The sequence below is a fragment of the Sebastes fasciatus genome, chromosome 1 (genome assembly GCF_043250625.1).
Source record: "Sebastes fasciatus isolate fSebFas1 chromosome 1, fSebFas1.pri, whole genome shotgun sequence".
Lineage (NCBI taxonomy): Eukaryota > Metazoa > Chordata > Actinopteri > Perciformes > Sebastidae > Sebastes > Sebastes fasciatus.
This window is the reverse complement of record NC_133795.1, coordinates 40454690-40478905: the sequence shown is the minus strand read 5'-3', so window position 1 is coordinate 40478905 and position 24216 is coordinate 40454690. Positions and strand designations below refer to the sequence as shown.

At 41.2% G+C, this 24216-nt stretch overlaps 2 protein-coding genes across 2 annotated transcripts in view; one reads left to right on the top strand and one right to left on the bottom strand.

Annotated features, from left to right (window-relative positions):
* Positions 1–15130, top strand: part of LOC141775287 (3'-5' exoribonuclease HELZ2-like) — a 28047-nt gene extending 12917 nt beyond the window's left edge. Inside the window, exons 4-20 of the mRNA XM_074648498.1 lie at positions 485–592; positions 986–1500; positions 1588–2226; positions 2432–3227; positions 3370–3445; positions 4006–7405; positions 7536–7621; positions 7808–7933; positions 8015–8170; positions 8253–8388; positions 8476–8607; positions 10910–11102; positions 12256–12402; positions 12520–12729; positions 12857–13016; positions 14054–14221; positions 14313–15130. Coding sequence (XP_074504599.1) covers positions 485–592; positions 986–1500; positions 1588–2226; positions 2432–3227; positions 3370–3445; positions 4006–7405; positions 7536–7621; positions 7808–7933; positions 8015–8170; positions 8253–8388; positions 8476–8607; positions 10910–11102; positions 12256–12402; positions 12520–12729; positions 12857–13016; positions 14054–14221; positions 14313–14425 — 7161 coding nt within the window. The 3' untranslated portion in view covers positions 14426–15130. The remainder of the gene's footprint in view (positions 1–484; positions 593–985; positions 1501–1587; positions 2227–2431; positions 3228–3369; positions 3446–4005; positions 7406–7535; positions 7622–7807; positions 7934–8014; positions 8171–8252; positions 8389–8475; positions 8608–10909; positions 11103–12255; positions 12403–12519; positions 12730–12856; positions 13017–14053; positions 14222–14312) is intronic.
* A 7016-nt stretch (positions 15131–22146) lies between these two features.
* The window catches only part of LOC141775661 (P2Y purinoceptor 1-like), a 47468-nt gene continuing 45398 nt past the window's right edge, over positions 22147–24216 (bottom strand). Inside the window, exon 2 of the mRNA XM_074649256.1 lies at positions 22147–22482. The gene's annotated coding sequence lies outside the window, so the exon portion shown is untranslated. The remainder of the gene's footprint in view (positions 22483–24216) is intronic.

Here is a 24216-nt window from a genome sequence, read left to right as displayed (position 1 = left end):
GTACTATCTTTGTTGTATGGCCTGGCTCAGGTTAAACCCTTTGTATAATGTGAACAAATACATTCAGAGAATGAATACAATAGAGCTTGGCAACACTGGTGCCACCCCTCAAAACAGAAGCGTTACAAACCGTACATATCACTGTTTTACTTGTTCAATTTTCCACTGTGAAAGGTTGTATAGTGTAGTATATACATAATAGATAATAAATAGTGATTTCTGCTTCCCAAAGACTTGCAACTCTGTAGAATGATCCCTTTATCATATTTAGAAAGAGGACAGCATTTCAAGCCCAAATTGTCTCTTCATTAGGTACAGAGATATCCAAACCTAGATATCATTCAGGTATAAAAAATAATGAATCTAACAAAGGCAATTAGTTAGTTGACAAAATACAATGTTGACATATGAATCGACTTATTCTTCAGTTCCTCACCATCCTAAAATCACAGTATTTTAATTCACTGTTTCAAACGTTGAACAGATATCAGAACAAGTTGACGATGTCAGCATCTCTTGTGACGAAGATCTGACTGTGGAGTGTCAACAGGTCAATGCAACACTGCAATGGAACTTCCAAGTTGAAACAGAGGTAAGAATTTCACAATAAGGCATGAAAATGAATGTGTGGACTGTACCGCCGCAGTGGCCATCACCAGCGGGGATCTCAGCAGAAAAGTGCTGATTGAAGATCCTGCTTTTGATTACGATGGTCGAAATTGGCCGCTAATTTCAATTGACTTCTGATTTAGAATAAAAATTTGTGACACCCCTAATATATACAGTATACCCTGACCGGTCTGCGGCTACGCAGCCCCATACGCAATAAACCGCGATGCACTGCGTGTTCTGACACCTTTCTATCGGAACCAGCCCTAACTTTTTCAGTAGTTTGAGCTACAGTAGCTCTTCTACTGGATCGGACAACATGTCCTGTAAATGTTTTGTTATAGTATGCTTAACTGCCACTTTTCTGTATGTACAGAGACAGCTTGTGCACATGGCGCTGCTGAAGCAAGAACCAGGAGCTTCATTCAGCCTTGGTGACATCAGTTCTGAGCCCTGCATCTACTCCTCGGGTGAACACTTTCTCAGCAAAGACACGACCTATGACATCACCGTGTCTTTCAAATCCATCAACCCAGGCCTATATGACCAGTGGTTAGTGCTAGATTTTGACATGAGGCCAGTGCTCTTGAAGAAACTCAGAGTAAGAGTAGGCCAGCCGTCACTGGATGACATTGAACAACCAACTGTGAACCGTGTAACCAGATTTCAAAGTGCTGAGCGTTGGCATCGAGGGAACAGGGTTATCATCCCATGTTCGTCCAGAACAGAAGAACAGGAGGAGCTGCTAAAGCAGTACAAGCCTCCTCAGATTAGCTTCGTGTATAAATCCTCCTACAACAGCCAAACACCTCTGAACAATGAGAACTACAAAGAAAGAATGCACCACTTCCTGTACACTGAGGAACGGGCAGAGGACCAGATTGTCTCAAGGTAATATGCTTATCGGGTAGCATTTTCCCTGTATGTTGTTTGGAACTTGCACATATTTACTAAGCTTTTTTTTCTTGTTTACTTTAGATTAAATGTTTGTGGAGAAATTACAACATTGGATACGTTGAACAGTGCAAAGTTTGGCATGAAGATGGCTCCTCGGGGAGCACTGTTCTGTGCTGTGCCGATTCCTTGTAATCTCACACCAGACACCCCTGAGGGACTGGCACTAAAACGAAGCATCCAGTCTGGCCTGATAGCCCCTTTATCTTCAAGTGGTCGAAACTCCAAGGTCTATGAAGCCATCATTCTGCAAGACGAAACAAGTGAGAACAAAATGTATTTGCAACTGTCGGAAAAATGTTGCTCCGATCTAACACTCAAAAGCAATGAATCCTATCAAATGGAGGTGCAGTTTCAGCTGAATCGCAACAGCTTCTGCGCCATGCACAAGACCATAGACCTCCTTCCTGATACAAAAAAAGTGCTACCAGACCTTAAAAACTGTGTAGTTCCTGTGAGTAACATCCACTATGAGAAGCTGAATACAAAGCAGCAGTCGGCAATTGACTTCATCACAGGTCATTCGAATGTCCAAAAAGAGGTGGCACCACTCCTCATCTATGGACCATTTGGAACTGGGAAAACATTCACCCTCGCTACGGCAGCCAGAGAGCTTTGTAAGCAGCCTCACAACAAAGTGCTAATTTGCACCCACACCAACAGGTAATATATATTATTGAAAATGTGTTTAATTAAATATTGATTGATTAATTCATATAGACATGTGCTCCCCAAGTAATTTTGTAATCCTTGTGTGACTTTCAAAGTGTTAATCTAGGCTTCGTTCTTTGCTCTAAACTGCACTGTTGTAAAGACGTTTCAGTATAACAACACCAACATTGTCCTTGACATTTTTGTGTCCATCCAGTTCTGCAGATCTGTACGTCAGAGATCACTTCCATCCATTCATCGACAAGAAAAATGATGGAATGACGCCAATCCGCATAAAGGCAAACAATAAGAGGGCTTTGTTTGCCACAGATTCGATTACTTTGAAATACTGTTTGCTTTCGGAAGATGGACAGTATTTTCTACCACCTACAAAAGCTGCCCTTGATGGCAACAAAATAGTCATCACCACCACAACAATGGCGAAACATTTTCATGACCTCAAGCTCCCAGAAGGATACTTCACGCACATACTAATTGATGAAGCCTCTCAGATGCTAGAATGTGAAGCTTTGATGGCCCTTGCTCTTGCTGGGCCAAACACCAGAGTTGTTTTGGCTGGAGATCACATGCAAATGGGACCCAAGCTGTTCTCAGTCGATGATCATCACCGTTCAAATCACACACTCCTTAATCGCTTGTTCCACTACTATCAAGGCCAAAAGTGTGATGCTGCCCAGAACAGTAGAATCATTTTCAGTGAAAACTACCGCTCAACCAAAGAAATTGTAGAGTTTGTGTCCACCCATTTCTATGTTGGTAAGAATGATGTCATCAAAGCTACTGGAAAGATTCCGGCTCCTGCAAATGGCCATGCTCTAAAGTTTCACCATGTTCGGGGAGAGTGTCTCTTGGACACTGGGTCAATGTCTTGGTACAACAAAGAAGAGGTTGCCAAAGTGGTTGAAGCAGTGGAAGAGACTCTCAAACACTGGCCATTGACCTGGGGGACCAAGGACCAAAGCTCAATCTGCGTTCTATCAGAGGGATTTCAGGTAAATTACTACTTTTTAGTTGTCAAAAGACTGAAACAAAATATTACATCAATGATACAGTGAAGATTTCTGCATGAATGTATTTGAATTATCATTGCCTTGTAATAGTTTAATTATCTCAATTGTTTCTTATGATTCATAGGTTCGGCAAATTAGGACAGCCCTTTCGAGAAGAAGGCTTGCTGGAGTCCACGTTGAGAGTCTTGCAAACGTGCAAGGTAATTTTAATTTAGCTTTAAGAACTTCTGGATGATCATCCCATTATGTACATAAGGAATGCTAAACTGCACACCTTTCTGACTATTTGAAGAGGCTTTGCCTTTTGTAAATAAGAATTTGTTTTAAAAGGGATAGTTTGGGTGTTTTGAAGTGGGGTTGTATGGGGTCCATAGTCAGTGTATTACCTAAAGTAGATGGCGGTCGGCATGCCCCCAGTTTGGAGAAGCAAACTGGAGTACCAGCACGGTAGCTTAGCAATATCGAAGATACACATTTTTTTAGGTGGGCTTACGTCCCCGTCCAAAGCAGTACATTGCTTTGCTCCAGTGCTGGTAGTCCTGTTGCTGTTTCTCCAAACTGGGGGCGTGCCGACCACCATCTACTGTAGGTAATACATTGGCTATTGAAAAGTACCTCTTACAACCCCAAATCAAAACACCCATCACCCAAATTATCCCTTTAAACTTAAATAAATAAAAATGAAACATATTTATATTACCTTTCATATATTATATTATTGTCATTTAACATAATACACATTGTTTTTATGTGTTAACAGGCAAACAGTTCAGAGCAGTCATAATGACAGCTGTGCAAACACGTGACAGCCTAAAAACATCTCACCTGCCTGGTCTGGAGCTGTTCAATGATGCCCGTGTGTTAAACACTGCAATGACTAGGGCTCAGTCCCATGTGGTTGTGGTTGGAGATGCTGCTGCCCTCTGTTGCTTTGGGAAATGCTCAGGAGTCTGGAAGAGCTACATAGACCATTGCATCAGCAACAACAGTGTTGCACCACAGCATTTCACCAAAGATTTCTTCGAAAAAGATGTTATGGAAACTGCAAGGTTTCAAAAGTCTGAACATGTGGATGAGAGCCACATTCTCAGCGATGCAATTCTTCAAGAGTTGAAAGATGAATATGAACAGCTGAAAACAGAATATAATTCGGATGAAGACAGAACGCAACTTAAAGACTTTGACCACCACAAGTCAAGATCATCACACACTATCAGTGATGTCAATACAGACCTTTTGTATTTGTGTAAAAAACAACCAGAGGTGTACAAGCAAGGAAAACTGGTCAGGGAGCCATGTAACAGAGGTTATGTCATACCATTTCATAACCCCAGCAGACGTATCAGCATCGAGGGAAGGGAAAACCTGGGTAAGGTCTTCACTGGAGATGAAGTTGTCTTACAAACAGCAAAGGTGGTCAGCATCACCAAGAAAGCTGAATCAGCCCGTGTACTTGTGTGCGTGCTTGAGGATGAGGATCACAGCAGGCCAAGACATCATTCTGAAGACAAATTTGTCAAAAGGACGATGATGCCCATTACAAAATCTGCACCTAAAGTACGCATACTGATCAGCAAGAAAAGACGTAACTTCCTTCCAATATATGAGCAAATTAATGGATGGTGGACAATTGCAACAGAAGTACGTCTTGACGAAAAGCTCACACAAAACAATGTGTTTGTGGTGCAAGTGATTGCCTGGAAAGAAAATTGTTACATTCCATTGGGGAACGTCATAGGTATTCTTCCAATTGGAAATTCTTCGGCTGATGGACTAAAGATCCTGAATGAAGAATTCAAAGTTGAACCCAATACATGTAAATCAGACGAGGTTCTCTCTTCCAAAGATGAAGACAGGACACACAGAAAGGACAAAACTGACATAATCACTTTCACTGTTGATCCAGAAAAAGCACAAGACTTGGATGATGCCATCAGTGTCAGGGAAATTGGAGACCACTATGAGTTGGGAGTACATATTGCAGATGTGGCAAGCTTTGTGAGTCCAGGTGGTGAATTAGATGAGGTTGCAAAACAACGTGGTGCTACATATTACGGCAGTAGGGAAAACACCATGCATATGTTCCCCCCAAAGAGCACTGAATGCTTCAGTCTGCTATCAGATAACAAATGTCGCAGGGTGGTTTCATTAATGTTCAAAGTGAACAAGAAAACAAATGAGATCATTGGACAGCCCGAATTCCAGCTGTCATGGATCAAGTCTAACAAGCAGTTGTCTTATGAAGAGGCAGAGGACATGATCTCCGAAAGATATAGAGAGACACCTACATTTGACTCTGTTCCAGGCTGTGTCTCAGTGGCTTATTGTTTTGCAAAAGCTCAAAGGAAGATTAGACTTGTGGATTGGGTTTATTCTCAACCTGATGATGAGAGATTGCCCGGAAAGCGCAAAGCCAATCTGATGATTGAAGAGTTGAGTGTGTTATTCAATACACATGCATCTGAGACTTTGATTGGTTCAGAGAGAACCAGGTATTGCACACCCCTTCGCTGTCAGGCAAAACCAGATCCTGAAAAGATTGAAGAATTCAAGAAGAAATGCGGAGAATTAATACCACTGTCTTTTCATGTGCGTCACAAAGTTGACCATGATGAACAACAAGCCCCAAACTGTGAGAACTTCCGCATACTCACAGAAGTGTGGGAAGATATCCAGTCAGCTGCCAGAACAGATGATATCGACAAAATGGTGGACCTGATTGCTGCAGATGACATCCACCCTCTGCTCCAGCCAGTCACTGATCAGTTCAGAAGGTGCTCTAGCAAAGCTGAGGTCATCTGTTCCAACTCCTCCTCCGAAGCACAGGTTGGGCATTATTCTCAGAATGTAAGATCTTACACACAAGCATCCTCACCAATACGGCGGTACATGGACATCATCTTGCAGAGACTTTTGCACTCCTTCATATGTAACAGGGATGTCCAATACACTGCACCCCAGATTATGACTTTGTGCAGTGAATTTGAGCACAAGCTGAAGGATGCCAAGGCATATGAACAAAAGGCTGAGCAGATCTTCTATGCAGTGAGCATGATAAAACAAAGTGCTTCAAAGCTGGCCTTTGTTGTTAGTCTCAACAGAGAAAGTTTTGCAGTGGCATTTCCTTTTAACAAGAACATATTTGCAGAGAGTCTATCAATTATGTACAAAGATTTACAATTGTGTGACCAACCAATTCTTGATGAAACAAATGACTGCGTCACTCTTACATGGAAAAGGCGGATCTATGCAGTTGACAACATGCAAATCCACCAAGAGTTGAAAATGCCAGACTGTGATCGCTGTGTTGAGCTTCCACTGACAATATGGAAAGCCACTGTCGAAGCAATTGACAAAGAAAACTGGGATCTCGCAAAGTCTCTCACAATGGACGCTAACAAAAAGCGACTGGAAAAACTAAATATTCTGCCACAATCATCTGAGGTACCTGAGGGGACTAACTCATGTACCTCCGAGGAGCAAGAGGAACAAAGGGAGCATGAAGTTGACATCGAGCTCCAGTTGCAGAGAGGTGACACCCTTCAGGTCCAAATGACAAAAGAAACAAAAAGAGGTTATCTCATGCCTGCTGTTCAGTTGGTGCGCATTAAACCAAAGTTTGAGATTTGTGTGCACCATGTCCACAGCCCTATCACATGCTTCTCCAGATCTGCAGATGATCCATCAAGTACTTCTTATAGCGACATCGAGGAGTATGTACGGATCTGGAAACCAATGTGTGAGATGGAATCTGCTTCCACTGCAGTGGGCGAAAGTGACAGCATAGTCATCGAGAACCTGGTGGTAAACTTCAATCGAGAGCAGGAAGGCATACTAACTGGAAGTTTCTTCTTGCCTCTGGCATGGATCAATGAATGGGCCATTGAATGTAACCTTTCAAAGTGCTTACTGTGCATACGGAAAAGAGGTTTGAAGTTGTCTTCCACCCTGGAAAGTTCCGCACTGGTGGACCCAAGAGAGTTCACATGGGTGGCCCATGGTGTCACAAGGAATGTACATGAACGGAAAAAAACTCCAAATGCAGGAAGTAAAGTGGAGTTCTATGTCAATCACCTGCCAATGGAGACCATTCCTGATTGTGTCTTTCAGAAAAACACTTGTTTCACAGTTGAAATAATCCCAAAGCTCGTGCCTGACATGTAAGTTAAAGAGTACTTCACTTTGACCTCACACAACTCTCATTTTCCTTGCATTGGCATTGAGGTTATATATTGATAGACAGTTTCTTTTTAAATGGTTGACATACGGTTTTATCTTTTCTATTTGTAGCCGGAAAGAAAATGCTGTGGTCAGCATTACATCTGCATGTGAACTTGTCAAGACTATAGCACTTGGAAAACCCATTCCAAGAGAGGGTATGTCCATTTGTCAGCAGTAAATAGTTGCATACACTTGACTCAAATATTTGTATCAATGTGAGTCACTCATAAGATTGAATACACACAACACACTTTGTACATTCCTATAGTGTATTTTAAATTTGATTCAATTGTTTTCTGCTTGCTTGCAAAAAAAACAACTTGTCATTTTAGTCTTTGCAGTAAAACCAACGTGGCACATCATGAGGAATAAGCTACAAAATGAACTGCCACCATTTAACCTCAGTCAGCATCGTGCAGTGGAGAAAGCTCTAAATAATACCTTCACACTTATACAGGGACCACCTGGTAAGAGCTGGAACTTATATTCACCCTGATGCTTCATATTTTCTTGCAAAGTCTTAAGTCGTTTTCCCATTTGTCTTTAAGGAACTGGAAAGACAGTAGTTGGTGTGTCCATAGTGTTCTGTTTCTTTGAGCTGAACTCTAAGAACCAAAGGAAATTGGATGACCCAAAGGATAAAAACAAAAAGCAAGTTATTCTCTACTGTGGCCCATCCAACAAGTCAGTTGATGTTGTTGCAGGCAAGTTACTTTGTTTCTCTGCTAAAATTTCACTTGCATTTTTTTCTGTTACTATAACCAATGTTTTACTGTTGTAACACAGAGTACTTGTTGAGGTTTGGGGACACACTAACACCCCTCAGGGTCTACAGCCAACAAGTGGAGATGCTTGATTACCCTTACCCTCTTCAGTTTTCCCGGAGGTCACTCCGCCAAGAACGTGCCAAATCAGAGCTCAGGTATTGTAATCACACCAGTTGATAACATTCAACTCTAAAAATGTCTTTAATTATTAACTAACATTGGCATATTGTACGTGGTTTTAGGAGCATCACTCTGCATCACCGCATGCGACAAGAACAAAACCCTTCTTCGGGTAAAATAAAAGATTTTGATCGACGCATTAAACTTGCCCTTGAGGAAGAAGGAGAGGAGCTGACTGATGAAGAAGTGAAAGAGTAAGTTCAGGTGCACTATTGGTTTAACAAACTTTAAAGGGACTGTTTGTAACTTTCAGGGCGTATAAATGTAGCGGGTCGGCACATATGCGCGCTCGCATATGCGCGCTCGCATATGCGCGCTCGCTGTCTCGTCTCCTCTGCCTGCTCGCCTTCACTCAGACAGCGCGCGCGTACTCGCTCCACCTCTAGACGTGAACGCGCGCTCACTCCACACTGCAGAAGAGTTAGTTTAGCTCTGAGAATATCTAGTGAATGTACAGTGGACGTTTGTGCAGAAATAAATGCTGCAGCTCCTCCAGACCAACAGAGGTTTCCCGTGTCTTGGGATGTAACGGGGCTCTTCAGAGAGAAACGTTACCGTCTCGTTACCGACCGGTTGCCGGTGTCTTCCTGCTCTCTCCGGCTGCGGGCGGAGGGAGACGAGTTTCTCGCTGGGGAGCCCCGCTGCTGAAGCCTGCGCTGAGGCAGGAGAAGCAAACACAGTATCAGCATTGATTCATGGAGAGACCATCGTCTGGTCAGCTAACATTACTGCCAAGCAGGTGAAATATAGAGTAATATTATGGTTTTAGCTGACGTGTGTCGCCTCACTGTTTTGAGCGATGCTCGTTCATGTCCATTTAGAGCGAGCAGAAGCACGAGCCCGACGCTGACTTTCGTTGATTTCACGGCCACAGGTGTCGCTGTTAAGAAGCATTTCTGAAAGTTACAAATAGTCCCTTTAAAGCTGCATGAAAATATCAACTATTAGTAAATGTGTCAACGTTTGTTTTCGAGCGTGGAATAAACCAAAGAAAAGACGTACAAGAGAAAAGACTTCAAGAATGAAGACTAACTTGTTGCTTTGGCAAATAAACATCTGATTAACTTCTCCACCTCCATTGAAGAGCAGCGCATGTGGCCCGGGCCCAACAGCCAATGGCAAGGCCGCAACTTAAAATACCAGTTAGATTTAACAATGAATGATTTTGCTCAGAGCCGACAACGCCACCTAGGAAATACTTAGAGCCTAGGACTCTGATAAATTCAGGTTCTTTTAAAATCAGGTGAGCAGAGTTAAAAACCAGGCAGAAGTCTAAGTCAAATTAAAACCAGATTTATTGCAATTAAAATAGCATGGGTCTAAAAATGAATGATTAATCTAAAAGCTAAAAGGAATAAAATGCTACTAGCAGCAAGGTTAAAACCCTATAAAAAGTCCAGTCCAATCCGGCTCTTTAATCCAGTCCAGTCCAGTCCAGTCTAATCCGGTTCTTTAATTCAGTCCAGTCCAGTCCAATCCGGCGATCCTCCCGTGTCCGCGTCTTAGCCCCCCTGTACTCCTAACACGCTGCTGCCCGTCTCAGCCGTCTCCCCAGCTCGTCCGAAACTGTGAAATAACAGAGACCAGGACCAGTAGTGTGTTCCGCACTACTTGGCTATCACAACTCCAGCTAAAAGCTTTCCTGGCCTATTTCAGTGTGTCCGCCACGTAAATGTACCAAAGGGTACTTACGATTTCTGAGTGAATCTGCGTTGGCGGACACGGTCTGCTGCATGTAGTCCCACAGGAACTCTCAGGTCACTGGGCTGGTAGGTAGTAGTCAGGAGAGCTGTTCTGCTGCACCGCCTTCCCTGGACTGTCTCTGACTGAAGATCCCCTCCTGCTGCGAGCCGCTCTCTCCTTTTGTCCTCTCCACCTGTGCTGCATCTTGCTAATTGCAGGCGCTCCGCCACACCTGTTGCCCCTCTCCTAATCAGTCTCTTTGATTGGGGGTGTGGCTGTCCATAGGTCTAGTTCCAGTTCATGACATCTTAAAAACACACTTCAATCTACGTATTAAAAGCAACCCAAACAACCAACATGCAGGGATAAAACACACAAAATAGAATAAAAACAACCATAAAACATGCAAAACAGAATAAAAAAAACAAAAAAACATGCATCATGCACAAGTCATTTTTGACCCTGTCACACGCACAGCCGCTTCCCTGAGATTTTCTATGGGACTGTCTCCTATGCAGTGATGAGACAGTGGATGAGACATTCCAAATGGGGTTAAGTGGGACACTACTACGTATGTCCTGAAATAGTTAGTGAAAGTACTGTAACATGCTCATCCTTATGACCCTATCATATTGTTCCTTATTCAGTCATAGAATAATGATCAAAAGGACATTAGAGGGAACTCATAGTCACTTTTATTCAGTGTGATGAGACAGTCCCAAATGGGGTATATGTCAAACTCTAATGTCTTGTGTTTGTTAGCATCATTTTAGTTTACTTTACCCTAACTGTATGGATTGCTTTTCCTCCTAGATACAAAATACTTCTCAGAGATGCACGGACATATGAGCTTGAACGGCATGACATCATACTGTGCACATGTACACAGTCGTCCACCCCGAGTTTGACTAAGACAGTCAGTGCACGTCAGATCCTAATTGATGAATGTGCAATGGCCACTGAACCCCAGGCCCTGATTCCATTAATCTGCAACAACCCAGAAAAGGTGAGCTTTTCATTTAACAATCAGTATCCTGCTTATGCTTTCCATTAACACGGCCCTGGATGTGTCTGTATGCTAAGGATGAATGTTGCTCTAATTGTGTATTGATTCGTGAAAATACAGTCCTGAAATTACATTTTCAAAGCACAATGAGTTTTAATGTCTGATTATAATTTTTGGTGTTTTTTTATTAGCCTAATCCTTATCAGACATGTAATGTTATTAAAAAAAACTGAAGGTACCCAGCAGTGCTTCTCTCCTGGGTGCCAGCTGGTGCAGGGTAAACAACAGTAAACCAAAAGAAATCAAAGTTCCAGCGCACACCAGGATACTAGGATAGACACAATTTTATATGTGTAGATCTCCGCCAGGTGTGTCAGCAACGACCATATGCTGTAATGTTAAATCAAATGAATACAACCCACAATTGGCTAAACCCCCCATCTAGACTGCAAGTGTATCAGACGTGTTTTTCACTTGCACATCTCCCACAACAGATACGCTCTCATTTGAATCTATTCAGATGTCTACACTGGTGCACACATGGAACCGATATCATGATCCTCCTGGTGGAGATCACAAGAAGGAGAGAACTATGCGTTTCACATGTTTCTTGTGAAACATGGGGTTTGCTCCTTTAAATGTAATCTGTTAACAAAATAGTGTCTATACTGGTATCCTGGTGTGCACTGGAACTTTAATTTGGTTGAATGTAATGATATTATTTCACATTATGTATTGTAACATCATTCACTATTATTCATTCCTAATGATAATGGTAATGCCTCCCAGTCATTTCTCTAGTCAACTCAAACTCTTACCTTGACCAACAGATTAGTCCATGGCAATGAATCTCAAAGACAACTGGCCAAATGTCCATGAAATTTGTGGCATATGGAAAATGGATTGATGGACTTGCATTTATATAGCGCCTTTCTAATCTTCCGACCACTCAAAGCACTTTACACTCAGCATTCACACACACATTCATACACTAATGGCAGAGGCTCATCAAGCTTTCCATTTTGGACACAGGAGGTTCTTTCAAGTGCTGGTTTGCTGGCTAAACAGCCATCTACTCGCCTCTGTCTCACCGGCTATTTACAGGAGTTTGGGGCACTAGGTATTAACTAATGTCTTACAATATCACTTTCAGATTGTTTTGATTGGTGACCACAAACAGTTGCGACCCATTGTGAAGAATGAGCGTGTGAGGAAGCTGGGGATGGCCAAGTCTCTGTTTGAACGCTACTATACAAAGAAGAAGAGCAGGGCAGTGATGCTGGATACCCAATACAGAATGGTGAGAATTATGTATACATACTGTATATATACTTACTGTAGCAATATTGTATTACCATATGTCTGAGTTTAGTATTTTAAATTGTAATCAACAACTATCAATTATGTGCCTTTATAGCATAAGGACATATGCGAGTTTCCGTCAGAAGCATATTATGAGGGAAAACTGAAAACTGGGGTGGAGCAGCCGAGCAGCGTCCTGCGTGTTGAAAAGAGGACGATGCCAATCGTTTTTGGGGACATCAAAGGAAAGACCATCAGTCTGGTTGTCAACACGGCCAAGGGCAACCAGAACTCCAAAGCAAACAAGGAAGAGAGAGACAAAGTGGTACTGTATTGGGCACCTGTGTTTGTCATGTTGATTTTAAACAGTAACATTAACCTAGAAAAACTTTGTAAGAAATTTTGACAGTGTGCCTGCTCTTACATAATACATCAACGCTTTTATTTTGCAGCTTGAGATTGCTGAAAAGCTGGTGAAGATTGCCAAAATCAAACAGCAAAGTATTGTGATTTTGTCGCCTTATAATGCCCAAGTGTCAGACATCAGAGACGAGCTGAGAAAGAAGAAGAATCTGACTAAAATCACCGTTACCACAATCACTAAAAGCCAAGGTGACAGTATACCTCTCTGCTTCCTAATGACAAATCTTGACTGAAAGTAACCCATGTCTAGAAGGTACCCTGCAGATTGCAAAAACTTGCAAAGACTCACTGTCGTTGACATATCCTTACCTCAACCATTGGAGGTCAATGCCTAACCTTAACCATTGGAGGTCAATACCTAACCTTAACCATTGGAGGTCAATGCCTAACCTTCACCATTGGAGGTCAAAGCCTAACCTTCACCATTGGAGGTCAATGCCTAACCTTAACCATTGGAGATCGATGACTAACCTTAACCATTGGAGGTCGATGCCTAACCTTAACCATTGGAGGTCGATGCCTAACCTTAACCATTGGAGGTCAATGCCTAACCTTAAACATTGGAGGTCAAAGCCTAACCTTAACCATTGGAGGTCAATGCCTAACCTTAACCATTGGAGATCGATGACTAACCTTAACCATTGGAGGTCGATGCCTAACCTTAACCATTGGAGGTCGATGCCTAACCTTAACCATTGGAGGTCAAGGCCTTACCTTAACCATTGGAGGTCAATACCTAACCCTAACCATTGGAGGTCAAAGCCTAACCTTAACCATTAGAGGTCAATACCTAACCCTAACCATTGGAGGTCAATGCCTAACTTTAACCATCTCGTGAGAGTTTCGCAATTTGCGTTTTATCTTCTAGACACAACCAAAGTAGGGTAGCTACACAACAATGAAATAATATTCCATAGTAAAACTACTCATTCTGAAGAATTACTTGTAACCAGTACAGTATGTTGGTGCTTGTCTCAGTGATGCTGGGTCTAACTACTTCCTGTCTTAATGGGTATTTTAAAGCAGTGTGTCATATTTTACGACCATATCTCACATTTTTTATTTAATATCATAATCTGATTTTTTCACAACATAAACAAGTTTTCTGGACATATGAATTGCAATCCCATGACTCAATCTGGTATTTTAGAAGAAACCAAAGAACAACCTCCACTCTGTTGTTAAACAATGATTCATCGTGTGACATACAACATTTTGTCTTCTAGGAAGTGAATGGCGGTATGTGATCATATCTACAGTGTGCTCTCTGCCAAGTGAAGAGATCGAGAGAGAACCGGACGGAGCTTGGCTGTCCAAACATCTAGGCTTTGTGGGTGATCCCAACCAGATAAATGTAGGCATCACCAGAGCCAAGGAGGGACTTTGCATCATTGGTAAGATACAGCAGCTCATCTCTTATTTCTATGCTTAAAACCCAAAGCTCCTATGTAGCTTCATAACTGAAATGTCTCTGTCCTCTCAAAGGGAACCAAGAGTTGCTGAACTGCAGTAGAGCTTGGAAACAGCTCCTGGACCACTACAAGCTTCACAATGCAGTGACAGATGCAGACAAGATTTCAGTGTGTCGTGCCACATAGCTGATCTCGTCTATCCTTTTTAGGAGACTTGGTTTCTGCAAGCTGCAGACCAGAGTTCCTACACTCACGCAACAGCACAACTTCATGAAATGTGTATATATATATTTTTTTTTTTCTATGATGTCGCAGTAACATTTTATGTACTTTTTACGGTTTTATAGCATATTTGGGGTTTTTGATATTGTATTTGACACTGTTTTTGTTAAGCTCTGATTTACATACACCGTTCTATTAAATATACATCTGTAAATAGGAAACCCTACAACTACTTGATAGGTTCTTAATGTTTTTCTTTATTATTATTTGTCATTTTTGTTACTACAATTTTAAGATATTGCATTTAAGAAAAGCTGTAAATACTTTATTACACAATGCAAATCATAACTACGGACAGATGACAGTTCAAGAGTTTGGAGTTTTGTTGTGTGGATCTTTTAATTCATCTTAAGGTTTAGTTTAAATGTATTTACCATTATGAAGTCACCTCCAGCGAGGCATTGTTCCTGTTTACTGCTGAATGAATCAGCATTTGTTTTCATTGCAGGACACCATGGTCTTAACCATTAAGTGAGTCTAGTCTGTAGTTTTTTTTTATGTTTGACCTCTCATAGTATTGTTTTTTTTTTATACTTTTTAGATGTTGTATACTCTGGGATTAGCTTTGGCTACAGACATGTTAATAAAACGTTTTCATTGCTTAACACAGCTACTTTTCCGTCTGAATTTATTTACAGAAACATGAGCCAGGCAAGGGCGAGACAGAGGCACAATGCGATCTTTACAGACTGTGATGCATGTCTACAATTCAGAATATACATTTTCAGATTTATACAACTATTTCAGAATTTTATCTGGTACCTGGTCATCTGCTCGTGTCTGTAAGGGTCCTAAAATGTATGACCGTGTGGACTGTAAGTGCCCACGAGTGCACATTCGTTTTTGGACTATATCAATACTTTAAGAGGGACACTATCGAGTTGCATTATGGGAAGTGTAGGATCCAGTGTTTCAAAGATTGACCCGTAATAGGGGTTAAATGTGAGGATATCTCGGCCAATGCTGCACCAATTTTGAACACTCTTTTTTTGGCTGGACAGCAGAGGGCCAGCCGTACAAACGCAAAAGTCTGTCACTGAGTGAGTGAGTGAGGGACTGACTGAGTGAGTGATGAAGTGACAGGATTGGTCGGCCGACTGTTGAAGTTTCCTCATTGGTCGTTGCTCTTTCAAAATGAAAAAGGTGGAGAACAATTCCATGTTTATGTTTTCTGGGGAGTGTGTCAGCGGTTCAATAATATCATTACATAGTGCTGTTGTTGTGCATGTGCTATTGTTTATGTTCGTTTAAGTTACATTATATTGTTCTTTGTTTTGTATTACTGTTCATTCACACCAGGCGTGAAGCAAATTTTCGCCCCGCTTTCCTCCATCAACCATGGAAGAAATAACCACTGTTGCTGCTTTGTACACGTTGTGGAAGTCCCAGATATGCCAGAAAACCAAACGCCGTCGTGTCTGGGTTCATAATGTCACCCGACAGCGAGCTGTATTCACATAAAGCGCCATTGAACTGATTATCTAGCAAGCCACACGTCGCTACTGCAGAACCCAAAATAAACAGACTGTGTTGTGATTTAATTGCAATAAACAGATAAAAATGATGCCGAAATAACGACATTATGATGTCGATTTGTAAAAAGACCGAATTCATGCTTTGTCAGGTCTGTCCGCAACACAACAAGCAAACAACTTTTAAAATGCTTGTTTTCCGAACGTAGTTCGTATCGATCGGTGCCAGGCTATACTAACATTGTAGCTACTCCATCAACACTCAACATAACGTCATCCAGGCATAAATACGGCAGCGACGTTGTTGTAAATGTTACCGGCACCAGCGCTAGGGGAAATGTGGACCGGCAGCAGGGGTTACACAGGCTAGGAAGCACTGTGTAGCCAATATATACAAATATCGTTTCTGTGGATTGATAGAGAGAGGACCAAAGTTAGCGTCTTGCTCAGGCCACAGCTTGTTTATTTCTGAATACAATTGCATACAATTCACAGTCACATTATCTTGCTGTCTGATTTAAAAGTGCATTCGAGCTCAAATGATTTAACATACTATATTCCCCATAAACAGAAATTAGCTTAACTCAAAATACTAATATATACCAGCATAATATACTGTAACTCAAAACACACATTCACTTTACCCCAATACCTACAGACACTCACATATTAACATATACAGTCCCACTAACACTCATCCAGCATTATCACATTAGACACAAAACCTTCCTACAGCATTCTTACACATTATACTCTCTCACACACGTGCACTTCACAGCAGCACGTGCTAATATGGTACGACCACGACATGTTAGCAAGTGACCAGAGATGTGGAAATAGTTTGAATATGGTATCTTGCTCATCACTGTGTTTACTCACAGCTGGCTGGCTAATACTCTTTCAACATTTGGAATACATTTTCTTACACTTACAAAACTACTGTGTAAACTGGAGTTCACGGACAGAACTACTCAACATGGCGAGCTTCGTCAGAGCAATTAGCTACAAAGTGGAGCTTGCTTCGCTTCCCCAACATGTCAAAATCATGTTACAACATTACCAAACGATTCATATTACATTCACATTTGATGCTGATGCAAACTAAAGATCGAAAAATGACTTTTGCAGTACCTGTGGATTGATAGAGAGAGGACCAAAGTTAGCGTCTTAGCTCAAGCCACAGCTTGTTTATTTCTGTACTGTGTATGAGCAGAGCATGTAGCTACAATCTCCCTAATGGATCCACAGCAGCACCACAGCGCCATCTACTGATGGGAAGGTGTAATACCTTGAAATAAGGACTGTGTCAAAACTGTTAGAATAGTTCAATTATTAACAAAAAATAGAGGGGGTGTCTGTTTAAATAAAAACTAAACATGTAGCATTTCCAACTTACTACATAAACAGATGAAAAGTGTGCCGAAATAAAACTACATAATGATTTTGATTAGTAAAAAAAGAAAGAATTCATGCTTAGTCAGGTCGGTCCGCAAGACGACAAGCAAACAACTTTTAAAATGCTTGTTTTCTGAATGGAGTTCGGATCGATCAGTGCCAGTCTATGCTAACATTGTAGCTGCTCCATTAACACTCCATCTAGGAATAAATACAGCAGCAATAACATCAGTGAAGACAGAGGGAATATCTCAACACTGATAACCTTTCGAAAAGTATGTATATATTGTTACACACCACTTATATGATGAATGCTTTTGATACAAATGCTTTAATAAAAAAATGAAATACCTTTAACCTTGCATACTGTATGTCATACTAATACCTTTTCACCTTGTATAAAATGTATAATATACTGACTAGTAAATGTCACCATTTACTATTACTATTACAATTGCTTCATTATAAGTTGTCTTTCAATCAAATATTAGGATATAAATGGGAAAAAACTGTTCACAAAACATTATAGACATGACCACTGACTATTTATGTAACAATTTAGCCACAAATTCACATACTGACCAGATACGGTCCAGACATATACTCAGTTTTGACCGAGTCTTGTTAATCTGTCTCCCACAATTCCCCCACTTCCTGAAGTGCAATACTGAATAGCTGGAGTACCCTTTAATGTGAATTTGAGTATAACGTTCTTTTGTTATGTTTTTTTTGGTCTTTCAAATATTTCAAATGAATATTCACACAAGATCAACTTTCTATGCTGAATATCATTCATTCCTGCATAATGTAGTCCTGCTAATAAAAACAAGGGGGGGCTGTGGCCCATGTGAGAGTCCTCTCTCCTCCCGTGACCCAGAAATCGTTCCCCCTCAACCATCATAAAGTTTTCTTCCAATCCTTAAATGCACTTCAAGGAGACGAGGAGCAAGTAGACAGGAGGCTTCTGGAGGAGCTGAGGGGAGGAAACACCGGTGTGTCCTTTGCGGAAATTTTTTCAGCAGCCGCGATGTTAAAGAGGCGGAACACACAGCTGAAATAATCTCAAACCATGGCAGGACTCTATAAATGTAACTGTTCCTTTTGTATTCATAAATTGTAGTTTTTAAGATGATCAAACTTTCTGCCCTTCACCGTTTGTGTAGCGCCTTGTAGGGGCTGTTTCTAAACGCATTCCTTAAAGGGACTGTCTGTAACTTTTTAAGCGTATAAATGTACCGGGTCGGGACACATGCGCGCTCGCATATGCACGCTCGCGTGTGGCCGGAGTTTCTGCTCTCCTACCTGCTTGCCTTCACTCACACACCGCGCGCGTCCTCGCTGTATCGCTCCACCTCTAGACGTGCACGCGCGCTCACTCCACACTGCAGAAGAGTTAGTTTAGCTCTGAGAATATCTAGTGAATGTACAGTGGACGTTTGTGCAGAAAATAAATGCTGCAGCTCCTCCAGACCAACAGAGGTTTCCCGTGTCTTGTGAAGTGATAACGTTGATAACGTTTGTGATAACGTTTGTGATAACGCTGATAACGTTTCTCGCTGCGGGGCTCCGCAGCGAGAAACGTTATCAGCGGGGCTGAAGCAGGAAGAGAAACGTTACCGTCTCCGATCGGGTGCCGGTGTCTCCCTGCGGGCGCGTTCGGAGACGATAACTTTTCTCTTCCTGCTTCAGCCAGCAGGAAAAGCCAACACTAGGATCGGCATTGATTCATGGAGAGACCTTCGTCTGGTCAGCCAACATTGCTGCCAAGCAGCTGAAATATAGAGTGATATTGTGGTTTTAGCTGACGTGTGTCGCCTCACTGTGTTGAGCGATGTTGGTTCATGTCTATGTAGAGCGAGCAAGCGCGAACCCGACGCTGACTTTCGTTGACTTCACGGCCACAGGTGTCGCTGTTAACAAGCATTTCTGAAAGTTACAAATAGTCCCTTTAATGACATTTCACCTTGATATATTACTGATGCTTTTATCTCGAATGTAGGCTATACCCCCAATTCTACTGCTATAATCGTGACATGACGTTTACAAGTGCAAACAGCTGTTGACGTCAAATTATTAGATCAATAAGACCATTCTCTCACATTCAGCACTAATTTGTTGAATTTCATGTTGTCATATAGACAGGAGTGTGTGTATATAATATATATCAATAAATCAATCATATAATATATATATATATACAGTATATATGTATATATACTGTATATATATATATATATAACACTGTTCTGCTCATCAGACAGAGATCATAAAATACAATATAAGAGAACAATGGACAGCTGATCCAGCTGTGACACAAATCATATTTAATTGACGTTGCTTTAAAAGGACGGCTCCGATGACAGGATGTTGCCTTCGATTCCTCTTTCCTCGCATCTCCCGTGGGCGGGACCAAGACGTGAGGTTAGGAATCGAGAAAAGGAATTGAGGAGACACGTTAGCAAAATAAAAAGCAACCAAGATATTTTAGTGATTTTCCAAAGTAATGAATTCATAAAAATATCAGTTGAGTTTGAAGGTCATGTATATATGATGTGCATAATATAGTTTTTTATCTGGATGATCTTCCATACATACATCTATCTACACACTCATTGCTAGACACATTACAGCTTGCAGTTTGGAGGGTCTCTTCGACCCAAACCGAAATAGCACATCAGTATTTTATCTTCATTGGATTACCAACAAACATGTTGGGAAATAACAAAATAAAGCGTAACTTTTAAAAAAGAGGCGTATTCTGTAGTGCTGTGTGACACGTGCTTCAGAGGAGATGACATTCATCTGAGAATGGACAAATAAACATTATTACATCCCAGACATTCTCTCATCAGGGACACGACAGACCGATGAAGTCATCTGAGGTCAATCATAACTTTCGTTTCATAAGGGATGATGTCAGCACAGGACAAAGAAAAGACTATTCTGCCATTCACAGAGACACAAACTGGACAAGTCAAGCTGACTATACCTGCTGTGCCAAAGACCTGTCCCTGTTGATGCACTGGACAGTCCAGTTTGGAGCACAACAGTTTGTGCAGGTGTTTAATAAATCAAAGACAGAGGCCTTATGGCAGTTTCAGTTTCAGGTTTATAGTTCCTGTACAGGGGTCAGCAACCTTTACTATCAAAAGAGCCATTTTAGGCAAAGAAAAAAAAATCTGTCTGGAGCCGCAAAACGTTTGAGCAGTGTGATGAAGGTAACGCAGTTTATAGTCTAAGTATATAGTATATAAGTCTAATGCAGTGAGGGCCAGAGTGCAAATGGACTACGGAGTATTAGGGCCACATTGAGGGGAAAAAATCTGAGATTTCCAGAATAAAGTCACAACATTACGAGAATAAAGTCATTACTTTACGGGAAAAAAGAAAATAACATGTCAAATTACTACTTTATAAAATTATGACTTTATTCTCATATAAACATTTTTTCCCGTACACCTTTATTTTATTTTTTTCATCAATGTGGCCATAATACTCCGTCGTACCATAGACCTACAACAATGATAAATACAAATTTAAATATAAACAAAAAAGAGTTATTCATTTCCATTTTTAAAAATCCACAAGGAGCCACTGGAGAGGAGCTAAAGAGCCACATGTGGCTCCGGAGCCGCAGGTTGCAGACCTGATATATATATATATATATATATATATATATACATATATGAACTAGGAGCGTTTTATGGCTTTTATGTGTCCTAATACAGTAAACTGAGCGATGGAGTTATCCACTCCATTACACTAAATTTGTCAACACATATTGTCTTATTACTTATTTGTACTCATGTGCTTATTGCAACAACACAACCCGTACTAAAGAGTTCAGACATCTCCATTCAGGACAGACCTTTAACACATCACAGAAGTACTATTAGGAGACCGGGTCTAACCTCTCCGGTAGCAGAACATGTTCTCATCTAGAACACAACCACACAATGTCTAGCCTAGTCTTCGCTCTCAAGGCCCTGAGAAAGTGCACTGCAGTAGGTGAGGTGGCAATCTATCTAATCTATTGCTCTTGAAACATGAAGCATTTGGAATAAAATTTGTTGGAAATTTTATTGGAATACATTTTTTTTTAAATTTTATTCTTTTTATGTATTTAACCACAAAATGGTGCCATAATAGGCTAATATATATTTAAGGCAGACACAGGTAGCAAACTGGCAATGCAGGTGAGGTGATACAGATGATCACTTGATTACCAACGATGTGATTGTCCTATATAGGATGCCTTGTTATGTTTTACAATGTTTGGAAATGTATAAAAAGTGGATTGCAACCCAGCATTCTTGTTGGGACACATCAAACATTGGACTTTTGAGTCATGCAATGTTGTTGAAATAAAGAGATTGACGAAACGACTGTGTGCAGTTCTCCTTCAACTACCCTACTTATTTGAAGGCTACTCGCAATGCACAATCTCGCTGAGTGAATGACAGTATGGGATAAGCGTTGAATGGATGGATGGATGGATGGATGGATGGATGGATGGATGGATGGATGGATGGATGGATGAATGCATGCCAAGTTCATTTTATGGAAATTAATCTGACTTGTAAAGGTCCCATATTGTAAAAAGTGAGATTTTCTTTTATATTATAAAGCAGGTTTAAGTGCTATATAAATACTGTTAAACTATCAAAACGCTCAATATACGGAGAAATACACACAGCCTGTATTCAGAAATTGTGCGTTTGAAACAAGCCATTAGGATTTCTGTCCATTTGTGATGTCACAAATATACGATATTTAGACCATTACACGGTTTTAAACGTAAACATTCTAAATGTGTCCCAGTTTATTTCCTGTTGCGGTGTATGTGAATAACATCAGTTGATAGGAAGTAAACATGGATCCAAACTGTTGCCTAGCATTGCAATTCAGTTGCAATTCCGTTGAAATGCACTAAAACGCAGCGTTTCAGACAGAGGGTTAATACAGGTATATTCAGACAGACAGTACAAGGAAAATAATGTTTTTTTTTTAACATTACAGCATGTAAACATGTTCTAGTAGAAACACAAAATACAAGAATGAACCTGAAAATGAGCACGATATGGAACCTTTAAACTACGTCTAGCTAGGAGAGAGAATGCTCCTATACCTAAAAACAAACATAAACAATACTCTGTTTCAGAGTAATGCAACAAACTTCAAAAAATATATTATTTGTTAACTTGCATTAAATTGCCAGTCATTTTCAAAATTCAAAAAAGAACTGAAATAAATCAATACAATTTGTGCTAAGAATAAGAAATCTATCATACACTTCAATCATATGAGATATTGCCCAAATAGTGGAAGTAGGAAAATAAAGAATGAATGAATGATCATGAATATTTTTCAATGACAAATAAGATTATTTTTGATATTAGATATGTGTTTTGTTTTGTTATTTTGGTATCAGCTTGGCTGTGATTGATTCATGTGCCCTAAAATGTGTCCCGTCATCCTTTGCCTCTGCAAGGCCTACTGAAAGAGGCTGGGACACGTCCTGAGCTGTGGGGTATGTATGACGCATGCGCAGTGTAACTGGGTAACTGCGCTGCTTTTGGCTCAGTTTGGCTCCAATCTTGTCCCAGGCTCCAACACGTGTGCTCGCGGGGTAAGGACGTAAGGACGCGCGCACGTGAGGTACCATGCTGGAACCGGGGGGACGAAACCATCCGTGGAAAACGGGCGGGGGGGTAACTGAAAATACGGTACCGTAAAATAATCCCAAATGACGAATACATTGCCAGCGTCATTGATCTGAGTATTTACCGCATTGTACCAAAAATACCTAAACGACCGCTGAATCTTGATTTCACGTCTAAATGTACAGACAGTTATGTTCTCTACGTCACCCGACCCGGAAGTAGCCACGCGGAAGTGCTTGAGGGCGGAATCATACACACTAGTGATGGGAAATCCGTCACTTTTTAGTGAGCCGGCTCTTTCGGCTCCCAAACGGCTCTTCGTTTTACCACTTCTGCCTTTTATAATTCATCCAAAGTTAGCGCTGTTTTGACCTATGATTAGTATGTGTGCACATATATCACTGAAATTATTCAATATAATTATACTAAACCTTATTATTTCCAGAATACCATAATTTTACATGCTTCTTCGTTTCCGACTGTCACTCATCTCGTCTGCTATTCGCGCACCACACTCCTCTCTCTCTTTCTCGCCTCCTCTCCCTCCTGCTCTGTACCTGTAGACTGTCAGCGCGCTGTGCAACCCCGCCCCTCCCTGCTTGATGGTATGATCCTTGTCTGTCATCACCCGATTGGTTGCACGGACGTCAATTACACAACATTTGGTACGTGTCCACAGGATCTGTGCTTTCCACGCTTCCCATTCATTGTCTATGTAAACAGCTCCGCAATGCATTCTGGTAGCGTAGCGTCGCGATCGAGAAACGGGGACGCCCGCTCCTTATTTGCATAAAGTTGAGGGCTCGTCTACTTTATGCAAATCACTGGCGTCCGCCGCGACTCGCCGCCTCTCGAAACTTCTGAGAATCTTTTAAAATAAATGTTGTCGATCGAAAATAAAGACAGATTCAGCAACTGCATGGATTATTTCTCACCTCAAACGTTCTCAGAAACACATTTCGGTGAACTATTTTCGTGAAATAAGAGAAGAAAGTTTCCAAACGAGCCTCCATACTGTTTCCGGTTTGAAAGCTGGGAGCAGTAGCCCACGGAGGGAAAGCGTTTGTCAAATCTGGTGGGGACAGCCTTGTGTCTAGTGACAGCCCACCAAGCGTCCAATGTTGGAAAGCGTCGCTTTACCTCACAAACACAGTCAGTGTATGGA